Genomic DNA, 18,733 nt, shown 5'->3' with positions numbered 1-18,733 from the left:
CTCATCAAAAAGGGGAAAAGAAAAAGAACACAAATAAGTAGGAAAAGAATGGTAGGCATATATGCATCTTTGCAGGAACAAAAATAAACGATGGCAGTGGATGGATAACACAACTCCAAAAACTGTAGAATCAACTAGGAACGTAAACTCAAGCAGAAAAGTAGTTATTTTACACTGAAATGAGTTGGTAAAACTACATACATGCATAGATTGAGAGAGATGTCGGTGTTTGGCTTGTAATATGTAACTGAGCTTGTGTATTTCCTGAATGCTGTGTGGAGCTATGAACCGCAACTTCACAGTTTGAAGTTTTGAATGCAGCCTCTTTCTTCATTGGGCAATGGCCTATTTGAAGGCGACACAGAATTCTATTTGCAGGTGTTCTTTTTATTTTACTTTTTGAGTATAACCAGTTGGTCTATCACCTGAATTTCACTTCAGTTTAGGTATTTTTCAACCCTGAACAGAGAAAAACAGGTCAATGATCACAAACTAAGGTTCCATTTTTGACCTGACGGCCAGACTGTTCTAGAGCAGATTCAAAGAAAACCTCCTCCAGTGAACCTTGAATCTACACAAGGTGGAGCAAACTGGGTGATCATGTCTCTCACTGTGAGCACTCCTGTTAAGTGCTGCGTTCATCAACCAGAAAGCTGAAATTACTCCTGGTCTCTGCCAAGTTTTTCATGGCCTGCTTGAGAGTGTCAGTTTTCCTGTTGGTGATCGGCCAGTCCATTCTTGGAAGGACGCTGTTTCTCAGACGGAGAATCCCTGCTGAAACAAGAGTTCCCAGGTCTCCTTCAATGGCAGCATCGGCATGTGTCTTTCTTGCATCCAAATGAATGAATTCTTCATTAGTTCGAGTCCTGTTGACAAAATAATCCCATCAGAACTCCGTCTGGCTTTAGGATTTTCTCTTCATAACTGAGAAAAGAAATGGATGGAACTCACTTCCTACTGTGAAAGAGATCATCATTGTCCAGAAGAAGATGGATGTCGCTGCTCCTCAAACTGATGAGCCTTTTATTCTCTCTATTCAGAACTGCAATGGGGCAAGTTCGGTTTTTCCACAAGACATGAAAACCCTCAGCGATGCTTTGGTCTCCATATACATGAATGGCATGGTCTTGTTCAAAGCAGAAGAGAGAAAGAAAACAGGTAGGTGATGGAGCAACTGGGCATACTGGCAAACCGAAACTTGGATAGAGCCTTGTCTGCAAGGTTATCAAACCACTCCAGTCCACTGGATTGAAGAAGCAATTGGATCACTGCATTCTACGAAAGGCAAGCAGTTATTCTCCAAAGAATGAGAATCACTTTTCATCAAATAGGAAGTTAACTTGATGCTAAAATCCGGGTAAGGTTGAAGCAGATGAACTACCTGGGTGACAAAGCCAATGGCTTTAGAGTTGGGCTGCTCCATCACTGGCAAGATTTGAAGCCGGTGAGTGGAAAGAAGCAGCAGGACATGCATTAGGGAGTCATCTAGGGTTATAGGGAAGAAGGGATCCCACAGGAATGACTTTGCTAGCTAACCAACCTGCTTGATCATTTCATTCAACAGAAAACACATCAAATAAAAACAATTAAAACAATGCCACACTTAGCCAATGTTTGGTTCCCATGAAAAGAAGTAATTCTTGTTCATTTTTCCCCAGAAACTGATTATTGTAGATGCAACCGATTCAACCAAAAGGAAAGAAAAAACACCTTAGTTTGGCCGATGTGGGGGTTCTGATCTAGCATGGAGAAGATCGCATTGATGCCAATGTTATAATTGCCATCCCCTTCAGCCTTTTCACTTTCCTGGGAAGCCATTCTATGAGTATCAATGGTTATGGGCTCCACATATATAGGACTGGAAGAAAGAACATCAACACCCATGATTTACCTCAAGAGACCAAAGAACCATACTGGCAAAATCAACGAAACCCACATACTGATCAGAAAACCTTCTGGAGATGGCATTTGAGTCATCTGATGATTCCAACACATCTGCTATAGGAGCTCCAAACACATTCTTCTCGTACAGAAAATGAATGGCATCCCTCACAGAATCCCCAGTTTTCAGTTCCAGAACTTGTGAAAAGGAAATCCAAATCTCAACAAGGGTGTCAAATGAATCAAACAGAAAAGGGACTCCACGAATATATACACACACAGAAATAGAATAGGTACCAGAGAGTGAATTTTGAAGGCCGGGAATGGAGCTGATTGGGATGTGATCAAGAAAGACTTGGAGGGCAGTGCCAGAGTCGAGTTGGTTGGTGGGTTTAGAGATGAGGGCCTCTTTCTTCTCAGCAATACCACCTCCTGTGTCCTCCATCACCTCCTCCACTTGCCCCAAATCCATCTTTTTCTTCAGCTATCGAGTTGCATTTCCCTGTTCTTATTTACCCTTTTTTTTTTTTTTAATATTTTCCTCTGCTTTCTTCTCCATGTGCTTCCAGTTTCATGCAACAGCCAAGTGTCAAACTCCTAGAGTTCTACCACTGTCCTTCCTGATATTACTTTCTCCATGATCCTCCACGTGCAGTGAAGACCATGTCTTCAGTTGGGACAGAAATTTCTATTCTTAGAAAATATGATGTGCTAATCAAACTCCTAGAACTTTGCAATAAGAAAAACAAAACCAGGGGAAAGGTTTCTTGGTGTAGAAGGGGTGGTGTACCAGATATATGATATTCATCTGAAATCTCTCTGGTTTTTAGCTCCCTCCATGTTGAATATGCCCAATAATTCAGGGCTTCGATCAGTATGGCATAGAATGCACTCTGTGCTACACTACAGAATTTTGGTTCTAAATGGAGTTTCCAAGACTCCGTCTGTTGAAGGAAAGGGTTTCATTCTGAAAGGAACCAGCAGCCCAGCTACTGGTTTTCTGTTTTCTGATTACCGATAAACTAGATGTAATCACGAATCTCTGAATCAAGAAATGTCCCATAAGAAGCAAGTAACTTTTTATGCCAACTTCTCAAAGAAAATGGTTAATCCAGAAGAGGAATGATGGATTTCTGAGCATTTGAAGCAGATTTTAGATAGGCAATCAGGTAGTTGTGGAGCTATTTGTTCATTATCAAGGACAGAAAGTTTAATACAAGGATCAAGTTGACTCCTTATTGTTATCCCTCATCAGAAGCAAAAGTTTTTTGAGCTTAAGCTCTCTTCTATGGATGGGCTCCTCTACAAACAAACAAAGAAAAAAAGAAAGAAAGAAAGCAGCCGATCAGCCCAGCCAGCCCTTTTCTTTATTACAGAACTTCTCTCACCTAGGAGCCGTTATAGGCTCAATTTTTACATACAAAAGGAGGAAGTTCTAATCTACATTCAGGACAGATACCACTTGCTTCTTATTGAGAATGTAGTGCTGCCGCCATCGTCTTGGCTTTTCCTGCAGCCACATGCAGACTGCTTTACATTGTCTTCCAAACTACACTCTTATACAAGTCCATACAAGTGCTTGAGAACCTTTTAGATAACTGTGCCATCCTTGATTGTTGCCTTCTCCAGTATGATGGTGATTCCAGATCGAATGTAGAATCCGTCATCTGGCCTGTCTGCTTCTTGAACACCCTAAAAAGCCAGAGCAGTTTGAGGTAAAAGGTTATAAATAAAGTTACTGTATATCAGATGTTCGTGTTTTACAAAAAATTAGTAGCTATACTTACATCTTTATTCACAATGACGGCGTCTTTTCCTATCTTGGCATTCTTGTCAATTATACAGTTTCTTCAAGGAAAATTATTATGGTCAGAAACTTTACATTCTGATATTCCAAGTTTTTCCAAATTTCTCAATATCTGAGTCTGGTTTACCTGATTTTCGTATTCCTCCCTATCCCTATTGGAACGTTCCCCTCTGCCAGCAAAGATGCAATTTCTGATTCTGTTTGGTAATAGTCAGCACCCATCATCAAGGTATCCTGTAAAAGAGAAAATAACGAAGAAACATGTTCACCCACTCAATCCAGCTTCTCATGGGATGGGTTAGAACAGAAAAAATGAAAATATATATACATATATATATATCTTCTGTATTAGGTGTTATTTTGCCCCTTAGAAGGAAAATGGGAACAATAAGAACTGACCTTGAGCTCTACACCATAGTCTAAACGTGAGCGTTCACCCACTATAGAGTGTTTGACACTACACTCACGCAAGAAACACCCATGTGAGATGATTGCATCCACAACCTGCAAAACCCAACTAAACCATGAGAATCAAGATACTATGTGTATGACATAAATCTAATCTTTGAGTATATGAGCATACCTGACATTGCTCAATTTTGGTTGGTGGCAAGAACCGAGGAGATGTGAAAATGGGAGTCTTTGGATTATAAAATTCAAACTTTGGAAACTGCATGAAAGAAAATTATGATTCATTCACAGAAGTTAGCCTCACTTCAAAAAGGAAAATAGAATTGTAAAATTCAGTTTCTTTATCATATTAGGAAGATCCAAATTTTATTTGCTTTTGATGTTCAAGAACACAATACTATAAAAATAACTCATATCTTTTGCAGTTTCCTGCCTTATCGTTCTTTCTATTTGCAATCATGGGGTGTCACGGCAAGCTAAGCTGCTAAGGAGGCCATGCTCACTTTACCAAGAAAAGTGATGATAAAATGCTTTCAATTTTTGGGTGAAATACAGGGCATAGCACATTGTACCCCATACTGTACCTCAATAGCCTAAAAAAAATGGGGAAACCAAAGGGACATAAAGCCTGAAAATATCATCTCCATAAAAATATCACCAACCTCCTCAGTGAGGCCCATGTTAGCTTCATAGAATGTTTTTATAGTTCCAATGTCCTCCCAGTAGTCTCTGAATAAAAATGCCTGTCCACGTTAGAGGCATGCATCAGTTGCAGAGTAAATTGTCTTTTCCACATTATATACTTAAAGCGTACAGGTATATAAGTTAAATGAAAAGATATGAAAGATGGGATTCAGGTTTTAGAGTTCTCTTACCTCGACATTGTGCTCCATCACGGCTAAGGGGATGATTTCAGATCCAAAGTCATTGGATGTAGGATATCTCCATCTCAGAAGATTTAACAAAATATCTGTCCTAAATACATATACTCCCATTGATGCAATATATGGTGATTTCATGGCTTCTTGTGGAGACAGCCCTAGGCGAGTGGTATCTACTTTCTGCATCCATCCAACCAAGAACACATGATTAAATATGTTAATACCATCTGGAACCAAAATAGACTAATGAAAGGGTGAAGGAAAGACCGGGTTGGCAACTTTCAGACTCAATTGGTATTTCAACTGGCCAAGTCATATCACTACAAACTAAATTGGCTATGTTGTCTGCAAGGTTTTAGGGAGTCCAATAACCAAAGGTAGCATACTGTAATCGTCTAGGATTCATATTTGATTAGGTCTTTGCAAGTGCTTTAGGAATAAGGCTATTAAGAATAATAACAATTAGCAATTATCTTGGAAACAGACAAAACGGAAGTAGGTCTGACTTCCAAGAAAGAGATATGCTTACCATTGCTTTCAGATCAGCACCCTTGGGTTTTTCAGCAAACTGGATAATTCGGCCTCTGTTGTCCATCTTCAATAATCCATAATCTGATGCACGGCTGGAAAACGACCATTAAACTTCAGATGAAATCCCGGAGCCAGAAGAGGGGAAAAAGTTTAAGTAAATTAGAATTCTATCATATAGTTGTACTTTTTAGGAAAAGAAACCTATGGAAACCACACACAGGTAAGATAGAACATCAAAAGATCCTCAAAAGTAAATAATAATGAATTAGAAAGTCAAAATCACAATACTACCAAGTGACAAAGAGGAAAAAAGAACAGACCTTTCACCCACAGGTACACATGAAACCGTTATATCAGCTTTTCTGTCGATGTGATTCTGTTGGTGCATTGCAAATAGGTAAGCAAGGTTTGAAAAGCATGAAAATAAGACGATAGCATGCCTCTAAGTACGGAAGTAAAACTTATACCTGAACTAAGTCCATATAATCCATGCGGTAAAGGTGATCACCAGACAAGATCAGAATATTCTCAATGTTCTTGTTCTTTGCATCCTGCAAGAATAATAAAAAAAGAATCATACTCCAGTTTAGATAGGAATAAACTAATCTTCCTGTTTTATTTCTGCGGATGATGGAACAGAAGTAAATGATAATTTTGAATGCCCACCTCAAATACCCAAATAAATTTTCTCACAGCATCGGCAGTTCCCTCGAACCATTTCATTCCTGCCTCCCCTGGTGTTTGAGTGGCAGCAAGAACCTATTCCCAAACAGGATTTCACATGAGAACCAAAATAATTATTTAAGCTTGATATAACTGCATAAGTTTATATCTTTCTACAAGTTATGATTTGGTTTGTATCTATAAGAAGATTTTAAGTTCATATTATCTGTAAGGAATATCTCGATTTGTGATTTCATACCTCCACAAATCCATCCCCAAAACTCACTCCATTTCCAAAATATGTTCGAGCAATGTGACGATTGAGGGAAGCAGAGTTGAACTGGGTGAGTATAAATATCTTGTTTATGTTGCTGTTAATACAGTTGCTCATCGGAATATCTATAAGCCTATAGCATCCTCCAACTGGAACCTGCAGATCATACCAAATCATTACATAATCCGACCCTTTTGAAAATTTGCCATCTCAACATAAAATGGATGCTGCCAAGGCCAATAAATTGGAGCAATGGACTCATATTAGACCTTCAGCACACGAAAAGACGATTTCCTCCAATAAACCACCCATAATTTAACCTTAACAAATCACCTAAAAATATACAGAAACTTCAAAATATCACAATAAAAGTCATTATCTAAACTGCCATCAAGATTAGTATTCTCTTACAGCGGGCGTGGCTTGTCTGATGGTAAGAGGAAAGAGTTGAGTCCCTGCACCTCCCCCCAGTATGATGGAGGCTACATTTTTAGGGTCTGCTCTTCTTCTTTCAAATATTGGTGCTTGAATAGTCTGAAATTGAATCCAAGAGTACGAATATTAGACACCCACATTAAATTAAATCACAAAAAATGGAACTAAACTCATAGCTCATTGATCAGACAAAACTCAGATTGAACATACAAGAATGAGCACATATGATCCAGCAATCCTCCCAAGAATTTGAAATGGAGGATTGGATTAAATTAAATTAACTTACCACAGTCTCTTTGCCATTGTTTGATGTAATAACAGAGCAAGCAACCCCAGGCTTGATCTTTCTGGGCCTCTTCTCTGTTTTCAAACCCTTAGCCAACTGACTAACCCAACCACTGTTATTCAGACTACCCCTGATCCTCTCTCCCCAAAATTCATTATCTCCATTGCTGAGTCCACCTCTGCTTGCTTTTGCCAGATGAGCTTTGGCTTTGAAGGTCACACAGCAAGAATCCATTATAGTTGCCCCACTCCTAAAACTACCCCTTGGATTAGAAAGAAGGTACTGACTAAGTACAGAACCTAAATTTGAATAAAGTAGTCTAAGTAAACAAGTAAAGTATAGATCACACAAAGATGGTAGGAATTAAAAAGAAATACACCGACAGTTGTGCCACATATTCAAAGTAACATGCATAGAATAATACAAAAGAACTCAACCTAAGCAACCCCCAAAAGAAGGTAGCAAAACCAAAGCTGAATCTAGCAAGCTGGTGAAATATCTTGGGAGAACTCAAGTACCCAGATCATAAAAATTCCCAAGAAACCAAAAACTCAAGCACCCAGATCACAATAATTCCCAAGAAACCAAGAACTCAACCACCCAGATGCTCAAGAACCAGAAATTTGACAAAAATAACCCATAAAAACTCAAAAGGTGGCTTCAAGAAGAAGAACAACTACGTGTTTTGATAGAAATGATGAGAGAGACAAGAGAGGTTTTAGATTGTCGAAAATGAGATCAGGAGGGAGATTAGGAGTGAAATGCGTGAATGATGTTGAAGGAAGGAGAAGCGGTAAGCTTTATTGGCTCGTGAGCCCTCACGAGAAATCCAGCAGTATTGGCCTTTATCGCATAAAATATATAATGCTATGTATCTCTCTCTCTCACAAAATGGCACTCTTCGCCCTGCATTTCTGCTATTCCACTGTTTTCTATAGTCCAAGTTTCTAGGCATTTGGAAAATTCATCATGGACTCAACACCTGTCCATTTCATGAGAATTTTCAAAATGAAATATCAATTATAATACATATATATTATGGTTCGTACATTCATACAAGTTGAGTCACAAGAGAGAGAGAAAATATTTTGCTGATCTCATTTGTGAAGGCCCAAGGAGCTGTGAGCTTTTCATTTGACGGTTGAAATTGAAGCATTTCCCGGTGCTAGACAATTAATTGATAATGAGAACTGATTTTCAAAGATGGGATTCTAATTCAGCTCACTACCTGTCAAATCCTGAGTTTTGGCATTTTATAAAAGTACAAGGGGAGAGAGAACTAGAAGGTAAGGTGAAAATGGGTCATCAAACAGTCCACCCAATGAAAATATTAGGATGGAGAGAAGTTTGAAAAATATGTGGACTGTTGGATTAATTTTCCGTGAAAGAGATGGGTGCCTTCTCATTTCAAGGGGGGTGTATGATTACTAAGTTATAATTACTTCTTGTAAACATTGGGTTAATGCTAATATAATTGAAAGTAGGACCCAAAAAGAATTATTGATGCGAATAAAATTGAAATTGAGACTCAAAAAATTTGTAATCACTTCAACTTTGAGGGTAGCTTAATTGGTCTAATTTTGGGTTTGTTCCTCAATGGTCATCATTTCGAATCCCCTCAAGAATACTGAAAATTTATCTGATTATTAACTTCAAGGTCCTGTCAGACTAACCAAGGTACGCATAAAATGACCCGAAGATCCACGATTAAAATAAATAAATAAATAAAATATAATAATTTCTTTGCTTAATATCGTGTATTTTTTACTTAATGATATTAAAATGTGTTAATACGATTAGAGAAACATATATATAAATTAGCACAAAATTTTGACCCATGTAAAATATCAGGATCATCTTACTTAGAAACACAACATCTCGATGTGACATAGTTTACAAACATAACATCTGGTCATATTTTATATGATTGATGGGACTCAAAATAATAAATATTATATATTTAAAACCCAAAAGACTTCAAAACAACGTTTACATGGTTGAAAAATTTCTCACCACACAAGGAGAGACGGTGGCTGCTCATGGTTTTTCTTTTTCAAGTATATTTTCCATAAAATGTGTTTTTTTATAGACCACAGGAAATGGCATAAAAACTAAACAATCGTTAATGGCTTGACATTAGCCATGACCCTTATGATAAACAATGATTTCCTAATTGCTTAAGCCTTGTTTGGAGACACATCTTATTTTTTTTAAACAAAAAATAGTAATAATTCTATATAAAAGATAGAAACTCTGGTAAAAACATATACGCTTTTCTTATATTTTTCAAAATTAATTTAAATATTTTGAGGTAATAAAAATTATTTAATACCCCAAAATTTTTAATAATTTTTAAAAATCATAACTTTTTATTATCTTTAAGAGTTTTTGTATTTTATAGAAAAGTTACTATGACGGTCTATTTTACAATTAAAAAAAATAGGAATTATATCAAAACATATACTTAATTAGTTATTGCATAGTTAATAATTCAAGTAAGAATTAAGAACCTCTATGATCCATCGAGTAACAAGCTCTCATAGAATAATTTTACAAAAATTTTATAAGTAATTTTACTCCAAATTATAATAAAGTAATTAACTAATAAATGTTTTGTTAACCTTCTAGTATTGGGTGATGTTCCTCATAAACTTATATTCATAATTCAAATTAGAATTTCCTATCCCTTATTTGAATTATATCTTTATTCCTTAAGTTATAAGTCTATTTTACTTTTATCATCAATTGATACACTTGTATTTTTTAGGTATGGATTAAATTTGGTCATTAATCTTAGAATTACTTAAAAAAATATAATTGTATTAAATTTTGAGATATTATGGATCTATTTGGTAATTGTTTTTTAAATTGGTTTTTTGTTATTTAGAATAAAAAATACCGAAAACATGTTTAACAACCAAAAACTATTTTCTATTTTCTATTTTTAAGAACAAAAAACAAAATGTTTTTAGATAACATCTTTTAGTTGTTTTATGTTATTTTTACTTGTTTTTGAAGATTGCTTTAAGAAATAATTATACAAACATATAGAATGATTAAAAATAAAACACTAGATATAAAAACTATTTTTAAAACATATTTGAAAATATTAAAAATATTTTAGGCTTCCAAACATACTTTTGTTTTACAAAATTTAGAGAATAGTTTTAAAAAGCTATTCTAAAAAACTATTTTTCATAATTGTTTCCAAAAACTATTACCAAACAAACTGTATATTGTTTATATTAAAGATCTATTTTATCACATATTGAATTAAATAATCATCAAAGTAAAAAAAGGATAAATAATTACTTTAGGATCTTACTCGTATATGGACTCAAAGCAATTATTAATTTAACATTAACTTAATATAATCTCTTGAAGATTAAAAATACATATATATATAGTAGGTTGAAGAAAATACATATTCAATTGATTGCGCAAATGACATGTATCTTAATAGGTTTAGTTTAATATATAATACATACCTCCAAATCCAATTAGTTTAATGTATAATACATACCTCCAAATCCAATTATAACGAGTAAGACAAGTCTTTCAAATATATGAAAAACATGTAATGTTTGTATTTTTTACTTAATGCTAAATAGAACTTAAAATTAAATATATACCCTTTGATCTTACATTCACCACAAAAGTTTTCATGGAAAATAAAAATTACATCAAATAATCCTAGAAAAGATTAGTCTTTGAAGCATATTCCAACCAATTGGGTGTAAAAATAATATAAATATTAATTTAGTACAAATTATGGGTTCATGCATATGGAACATATCATCAATGACTTGATCAAGATATATTCACCTTGTTCATCTTGTATTTGGAGGTTTCCAGTGGTTGTTAGTGAAGTACACTAAATTCTCCCAAGACTTTGCCTTTACATCAAGAAAATGGCTCAATGTATGTGTTTGTGATGCGATTTGTGGCTTTGGACATTTGTTATTTGGACAAGTAAAATAATCCCTGTCTTTGAAAGCCCCCTTCCCCACAATTATTTCAACTCAAAATGCCTTTAGGGGGGCACCAACTAGAACCACTTGGGGTGCATGAGCATGCAGTGCAACACAACTGTATCATCATCATCCATGATGTGTTCATTGATTCTAAAATCATGGAGAGTGTTATTTCTTGGCTTGATGAGTCCTTATGATTTAAAAACATTATTATATAATTGTAGTATCTCGTATCTCATATCTCGTATCTCGTATCAGTTTGGAGAAATGTTCTTTAATAAATTAATTATATAAACGTATTTTAAAATAGTAAGAACTCATTAAATATAAAGTAAATATTTTCACGAGGTGGTGTCAAAATTGATTTTTAACCTCGATACGGGACTCTGAATGAGCGTTTTGAATGACTTTGTAATCTGTAAAACATATTGAAGGGAAAAAGTTTTGGTATAGGTAATGAGTGTGTTCATGAATATGTACTAGAGGACCCAATAAGTGATATGTGGGATGAAAAAGACTTGATTCTCTAATGAAGTTGGAGTCCATGTCCCAGGATCTTTTTGGGAGACGTAACTTTTTGAAGTCACATATGGGGTTGATATTAAACAAAGAGTGAAATAAAAAGGCCCCCATAATTTGCCCTCACTTGGCCCACGTGCTCTTCCATGTGTGCCTCTTGGTTTATTTGTCTTTAGCTTACACATGAGAGTTGAGGCCGTCCCAATCAAATCAATCAGATTTGCTCCATCCCACCATGCTTCAATTCAAATCATTCTTTATATAATAAATGTTAGGACTCCTATAACATAAAGCCAATTCCTTATATTCATCATTCATCATTCATCATTCATCTTAACATAATGTTTAAATGTAATGTAAATCATCTGTGAAGCAAGGAAAATTATTGAGATGGAGTGAGGTGGAAACATGAAGGAACAAAATAAGATATGAGATAGATATTTTGAAAGATATTAAGGAAGTAATTTAAAAAAGTGTTTAACAGTGGTTTTATAAAGTGTTTCTAATTTATTTTATATCTGAAAACCCTGAATAAACAAAACAAGATATGAGATAGATATTTGAAAGATATTAAGGAAGTAAGTTAAGAATGGATTTGACAATGATTTTATAAAGTATTTTTAATTTGTTTTATATTTGAAAGATAAAAAATTTTAAGTGTTAAAGAGGAGTATGAACACTTTCTAAAACTATTATCAAACACATTCTAAGAATTTGTTTAAAAATTATTTTAGAAAGTGCAAAAACACTTCATAATGTTTTTAATTTTTTTATTTTATAGAAATTAAGACTTTGTTGGAAAAGTATTTTTAAAAATAATTTTAAACAATAAAATAGTTCTGAATTAGTATATTATAATTTTAAATACTGGTTAAAGATGGATGTTATTTATGATGTTTTATTATTTTTTTTAAATTAAAATTAATCATTAAAATTTCAATTTTATACTTTTTTTAATCATAATGATATCTTATCATAGAGTCATTGACCCAAACGACGAAAATATCTTAATAATTTAGTATAAAATTAGGAAAAAAAAAAAAAAAAACAATCACTATCATCAACCACTGCATTGAAAAGAATATCTGCAGAAACATCCATGGGGTGATGTTGACTCGTGAATCTATGGTGTTGGAGACAGCTGACACAAAAACAATAATTTACTATGGCCGGAAAATTTTGCGTCCGTACACGTGTCGACCTGCAACGGGCGGACGAACTCCCATACTCCAATTGAGCGTTTGATTCACGTAATAATATTGTTACGTGAAAGCTCCAAACAAGTGAAAATAATGAAATATAAGAAAATTTGAAGGCCGTCCATTCTTGTTAGAGGCTTACATAGGCTTATGACCAAATCGCTCAAGTGCAGGGCCCACAGTGGATGTGGATTGATCATCATTGATGAGAGGGGCAGTGGGGCACATGTCCCTTAAAATTAAGGGGCTCACTGCCCCAACAATACATACAAACAAGAGCTAGGATGAAGAGCAAGAGGCCATTGGATGACCAAACTTTCACATGCTATGTTTGTAAACAGTGGGTGCAGCTCCAAAACCCTTCCTTCGGCCTTAGGCCTTCTGTCATCAAAGAGCTGGTCTGAAAACCTATTTTTGTAGAACTATTTTCTAAACATATTCTCGATTTATAAATGTCATTTTTCTGATAAACAAAAGAATCACTACAATCCCATGTTGTGAAAACTTGTTTGCATTGGTAACATGGCTAAGTCATTGGCATTCTTACTTACCTATATACACTTCATTTCTGATCTCATTTTGCCCAGAAACTAGCAGGGATGATGCTGGAATATGTTCATGTTTCCCCAAGGGAAATGTTGCCATGGTTTCTAAAAGCAAGATCTCAATTGATCACTTAAGTGGTAACGGAGTTCTGTTTTCTCCCCCAAAGAGGCCACCCTTTTTATATGGATGCCTGTGTATTTACTTCATGGTGGTTCCATCACACGTTCACTGTGTACTCCTCACCACCTGGCCTCATTGGTGATGCTTTTGCTTCCCACTCAAACTCCCCAGTCATCTCTCCCTCAAATCTCAAACTGATAACCATTTATTGGAGACCCGAGAATTCAAATTACTATTATTGGATCAGAACAATCCATCTAACAATAGACCCCTTCAAGATGTAAAAAGAGTTGTCCTTCACAAGAATCCTTGAGATAATGAAGGGCTCTGGATACCAAAACCAATCAAACATGGTGACCATGAAAATTGGACATGCAATGGCATTATCAAAAAGTCTGATAAATCTCAATTAAACATAAAGGAGCTAGTCTGGATCCAAGCCTACAAAGTATAATGAAAAAGGCAGCATAGCATGTATCCCTTTGCTGTAAGGAGCATTGAGAAATTTTAGTTAATTCGAAAAAGGAGAAAGTAGCACTCAAAATCAACAATGCATAAAACAAAGGCAGCAATGAGACGCCTATGGTGGAGCGTTTGTAGCCCTTGTGTATATCTGCTGACTTGAATGGGAAGACACCATCCTGATCAAACCTCTAGCCATCAGTTCTTTAATTGCCCTCCTTGCCAGTGAGCCATTGATCTGTGAGGTTCACATATAAAGTTAAGACGGTATATAAAAGCAGAACTTAAAACTAAAATATAGTCATGCATGTGCAATTATTCACACAAAAAGAAGGCCAAAAAAAAAAATTAAAAAAAAAATCTTGTAGTCTTAGCAAGGCTTTGAAAATTAGCCTTAAGGTTATAGAGAGCCTCAGTTAGGGTAACTGAGGTTTAAGCCTCACTTTGTTGAGACTTACAACTTTGACGCTATAACCTCAAGGCTGTTGAGGCTTAAGACTCAAATATCCAAAGGGTTTTAATGGTTTCCTGCTTCGGTTGTTGGTTATATTTTATAAGAGGCTTAAGCTTCAATATTTAATTAGTGTTTTTAGTGGGGCCTATGCTTTTGTAGGCCTTTGGTATAGATTTCATAAGTTTTGTATTAGGTCTCAGCTTGAGTTAAACATTTTATGAGATAAGGGCTCAGTTGACTTTCAATTAACTCTTTAAATGGAAGGGAAAAAAAGAGATTGAGTAGAAAGAAGAGGGAATTGTTGACTACCCTAGTGACTAATCTCATATATAATTATTAGCTTGTTATTGATAGATAAGGAAAAATAGCACTATAATCGGTGGACAAAGAAGAATAGGTGGATATTAACATTGATAGGGAGGATAATATAACAATTGAACATGATTATATTCCTTGAAGGATCCCATTAGTAATAGTAACAATAGTGTTATAAATTATTTGATGAAGCTATAAGACTACTAAATTTCAAAAGAGAGAAAAATGAACTAAATTAGAAACTATTAATAATGAAAAATAATTAATTTGATTATTATGAAGTTTATGCCTTTTTTCTTATTCAATTTTCTTGTGACTTTATTAGTTTTTTCCTTATTTTTTGAGATGTTATTTATTTAAGTTGAGGCTTTGGCTCATTCTATCTCAAGGTTTACACTTTATCTCATTCGGGCAAAACTCCTCAAGGCTACCTTTCACCTTTTAAAACATTAGTCTTATCTCAAATTGAAGAACATGAGAAGAGTTATATGAGTGAAGAAAGTATATCCAACCATCCATGCCCAGGACTAATTATCAGCACAGGCTAAATTCACGCATGGATGTAGTAAACCCCCATGTGGGAGAGAGGAAAAAATTGTATGGCTTGAACTAACAACACTGTTTGCCTAACCAAAAATAAGAAGCTAATGAGAGCCACATCAAATTAAGCCTAACTTATGGAACAGATGGATATACTAACCAGATTACAAAACCATTCTACCTAATCTACAAGAATAATTATTGGAGAGTATTGCATCTATAAGAAAAAATATCACCATTATTATTAATACAAAAACAGAACAAGTTAACACCAATGGGTTGACAATCCAAAATAGCAAGTTAACAGTACCTAGGGTGCAACTTGGGATGATTCAACATGCAAAAGACCAACCCATCCTACCTTTCAAAGAAAAAAGAAGGAAAGAAAGAAGACCCAATCCATCCTCCATGGGTGGTAGTCATTTGGTTCTACATGGCTTGGACTGGTACCCCATTAACACAAGAGAACTGCCCTAGTTCAGTGGCAGAGCCAGAGTTTTTTTTTTTTTTTTGATAAGTAAACAAAATATGCATTAGAAAAAGGCTAAAAGCCACAGAGCATACAGGAAGTATACAAGGCAGTTAAAGCCTCAAAAAGGAGCTACAAGACCAAAAAAAGAACTACCTCCCCTTAAGTGGATGCTACCCACTCCAAAAAGCCTATAAAGGAGAGAGACTCCTCGCCTAAATACACTTTGGCCCAGCTCCATAAGTTACAAACAAAAAAATTCTTTAATTTCTGGATATTCAACACACCCCCCCTAAAAGTTAACTTATTCCTTTCCTTCCAAACCGTCCAAAAAATACACAACGGTATGGATTTCCAAACCTTTTTCCTTTTCTTCCCCACAAATGGACCCCTCCAGGTAGTTAAGACCTCCTTTACAGTTTCTGGGAAGACCCATTTAACATCTACTAACCCAAGAATAATATCCCACAGAGCTCTAGCCACTATACAGTGTATAAGAATATAATTTACATTTTCTTCTTCACAACCACACAAAAAACAACAATTAGGAAGCTGCAATCCTCTTATTTGGAGCATGTCCAGAGTGAGCACCTTCCCCCACGTCGCCTCCCAAGCGAAAAAAGCAACTTTAATTGGCACCTTATCCACCCAGATACTCCTTGAAGGAAAAACGGTGTCATTAGGATTGGCCAACAGCCTATAAGCTTCCTTGACCCTGAAGAGACTATTTCTTCCCCGCCTCCACATAATTGAATCTTCCTCCAAAGAAGGCCTATGAACCCTCACGATATGAAGCAAATCCCCAACCATATCCAACTCCCAATCATTAAAGTCTCTCAGAAAGATTAGGTTTCAGCCCAGAGTTGGGGAAGGAGGGAGGGAGGGGGGGGGAGGGGGAGGGGGGGACAAAATGAGACCAAATGCTTTTATATCCTAGTGGAAACCATGTTTAATTTGCATAATTTTGAGCCTGGATCAAGGCCCGCTACTTAGCAGTACTTTTTTTTCAAAAGTTTGAAAAGGGGGGGGGGGGGGGGGGGGGGTGGGAGAGGGGAGAGGGGAGCACATTTGGCCCCCTGGGCATAGCCTGGCTCTGCCCCTGCTCAGGTTGGTTTTATTCTGAGTTAACAGGTCATGAAAACAGACATTAACTAAGAACCAACCAAATAATGCAATATTTTATTTACCATCCCGTGCTACAATATGTTGCTTTTTATAGGATATATAATATGATAGATTAGCAAACCATGGTGATGGGTAGAAGGTGTAGTAATCCATTGACATAGACCATCCAACACTCAATAATTAATTATCATAAGAGAAACTCAGATTTCAGCTTGATGCTTCTTTGTTAGGCTAGGTTATAAAAAATTATGAACTTGGCTTACTCGGCCTTTTTTTTATGTTTTTTGTGGTGTGGTGTTGGCAGCAAGCGCTAGAAAGACTCTTATATCATACAAAGCAGGTCGTTGTACTTCCCACATGGGTTCACAAACTAAATAGTTAGGATCATCCAACTGATCATTTCACTCTATTATTAATGAAATTAACCAAATAAACTCTAATCCATGTATCCCTAAACTAAGCAGCCCAAGCTCATTCAATGCAAGCTAAGCAGAGGGAATTGGAAGTCATATTAAGTTCACACCACCCTGTTCACCTCATGATGAATAATTTGGTTCATTAAACATGGAAGGATATCTCTTTTAAAGGTCCACCTCCACTGATTTTTCAATCATCTCAAATACCACTAATTCTGTCTCTTAAAGCCTCTCAATCTCACCTTGATGTTTCAAAATCTATTTCCATTTTATATGCTATAATAACATTTCTCGCCCATTTCTTTTCGTTGAAAATTTTCATTGACAGATATAAATTGTAGTGTCACCTCAATTCTACATTCCATGAATCAGGATCATGTACATTGTGGTTCCTCAATAGAATATGGTGAATATACTTGTTTATGAAGCACATGAAAGACAATGAATTAAATTCTTAAGCCACGGAATTGTGCACGATCTACTCTTAAAAGGAGCATGAAGAATGAATAAAAAGAGAAAATACCCTCAAACGATCAGAGAGAATGGAAGGAGTGATGAGCTTGTATTTGGGAGCTTCAGAAAGAAGCTTGTCATAAGCAGCCTGGTCAAATAGCACCATGTTGTTCACCTTCTCCTTCTGCTTCCCCTTACTCCACTTCTGTTCTCACAAAATCACCACAAACACAAACCCACATCATGAGCCAAAACTTGAGAACTTTTCTCGTCCCCAGTTTTACCGAGGAACAAACAGAAACAAAGTGAAGAAACAATAAAATGAAAATTGAGAGAATATATGAGGGTTTTATGGGTAGAACCTTCTTCTTCTGTTTGCCACCGCCGGACTTGGCGGGCTTGGACGAGGGTGGAGGAGCCTTCTCTTTCTTCGGAGCCTGAAAACACAATCAAAACCCTAAACCCCGTTAGATATAGAAAGTAGAGAAAGAAAGATGAACTGAGATGAGAAACGATGCATACCATTTCGGATCGGATGAAGAAGCAAAAGCGGAGAAAAAGAGAGGCGCAGAGAGAACCAAGAGTGGCTAAAGCGCAGCCCTTATACGTTTATAAACCCTAGCTAGGGTTTTCGACAACTTAACGAACTGAAACGACGTCGTCTCACAGTCGTGGGTTACCAACATTTTTATAGGCCTGCATCCAGCCAAATGTTGTATTTTGCATGTGGGACTGTTCTTCAATACTTTTCAATTTAATTTATTTTTAATATTCACAAAATCACATAATAAAATTTTTTCTTCTTAATACATTAAGATGTTTATTTTTAGCATGTAAAAAACAACCAACTTAACACTCAATAGAAATAAAAATATTTAAAAAAAAAAAACAAAAAACTTAATACTATTAAGTACTTTTAGTATGAAGTTAATTAAGTTCTATTTAAAATAAGTAAAAAAATAAATACCACTT

At 35.6% G+C, this 18,733-nt stretch overlaps 2 protein-coding genes and 1 pseudogene across 2 annotated transcripts; all 3 read right to left on the bottom strand.

Moving 5' to 3' along the window:
* Nucleotides 1–40: 40 nt before the first annotated feature.
* LOC117911553 lies at nt 41–2,549 on the bottom strand (annotated as a pseudogene).
* A 483-nt stretch (nt 2,550–3,032) lies between these two features.
* On the bottom strand, nt 3,033–8,025 carry LOC117911552 (glucose-1-phosphate adenylyltransferase large subunit 1-like). Its single transcript, XM_034825962.1, has 14 exons — nt 7,170–8,025; nt 6,860–6,982; nt 6,434–6,604; nt 6,178–6,270; nt 5,979–6,062; nt 5,832–5,887; nt 5,510–5,603; nt 4,975–5,160; nt 4,762–4,842; nt 4,272–4,358; nt 4,088–4,192; nt 3,816–3,922; nt 3,669–3,729; nt 3,033–3,573 (listed from the first exon to the last, which is right to left on the bottom strand). The coding sequence occupies exons 1-14, from the start codon at nt 7,401–7,403 to the stop codon at nt 3,472–3,474; spliced, it is 1,584 nt and encodes a 527-aa protein (XP_034681853.1). The 5' UTR covers nt 7,404–8,025; the 3' UTR covers nt 3,033–3,471.
* Nucleotides 8,026–13,905: 5,880 nt separating this feature from the next.
* LOC117911914 (40S ribosomal protein S25-2) lies at nt 13,906–18,388 on the bottom strand. The gene is made up of 4 exons (XM_034826350.1): nt 18,284–18,388; nt 18,124–18,198; nt 17,832–17,966; nt 13,906–14,227 (listed from the first exon to the last, which is right to left on the bottom strand). The coding sequence occupies exons 1-4, from the start codon at nt 18,284–18,286 to the stop codon at nt 14,108–14,110; spliced, it is 333 nt and encodes a 110-aa protein (XP_034682241.1). The 5' UTR covers nt 18,287–18,388; the 3' UTR covers nt 13,906–14,107.
* Nucleotides 18,389–18,733: the final 345 nt, after the last annotated feature.

Source organism: Vitis riparia, chromosome 3, assembly GCF_004353265.1.
Source record: "Vitis riparia cultivar Riparia Gloire de Montpellier isolate 1030 chromosome 3, EGFV_Vit.rip_1.0, whole genome shotgun sequence".
In the NCBI taxonomy this organism is placed as follows: Eukaryota; Viridiplantae; Streptophyta; class Magnoliopsida; order Vitales; family Vitaceae; genus Vitis; species Vitis riparia.
The sequence above is the reverse complement of the archived record's forward strand: the minus strand, read 5'-3'. Positions and strand labels throughout refer to the sequence as shown.

What these genes read in the sequence shown, in the direction of transcription:
- LOC117911552 (XM_034825962.1), bottom strand. Translation starts at nt 7,403, where the DNA reads ATGGATTCTTGCTGTGTGACCTTCAAAGCCAAAGCTCATCTGGCAAAA. An exon ending in TCAGACAAGCCACGCCCGCT is followed by an intron (nt 6,605 to 6,859) that starts GTAAGAGAATAC and finishes TATGATCTGCAG; the next exon opens with GTTCCAGTTGGAGGATGCTA. An exon ending in CCGTCATTGTGAATAAAGAT is followed by an intron (nt 3,574 to 3,668) that starts GTAAGTATAGCT and finishes CTGGCTTTTTAG; the next exon opens with GGTGTTCAAGAAGCAGACAG.
- LOC117911914 (XM_034826350.1), bottom strand. An exon ending in GTGGCAAACAGAAGAAGAAG is followed by an intron (nt 17,967 to 18,123) that starts GTTCTACCCATA and finishes TTGTGAGAACAG; the next exon opens with AAGTGGAGTAAGGGGAAGCA. An exon ending in TTCTCTCTGATCGTTTGAGG is followed by an intron (nt 14,228 to 17,831) that starts GTATTTTCTCTT and finishes TGAACCTCACAG; the next exon opens with ATCAATGGCTCACTGGCAAG.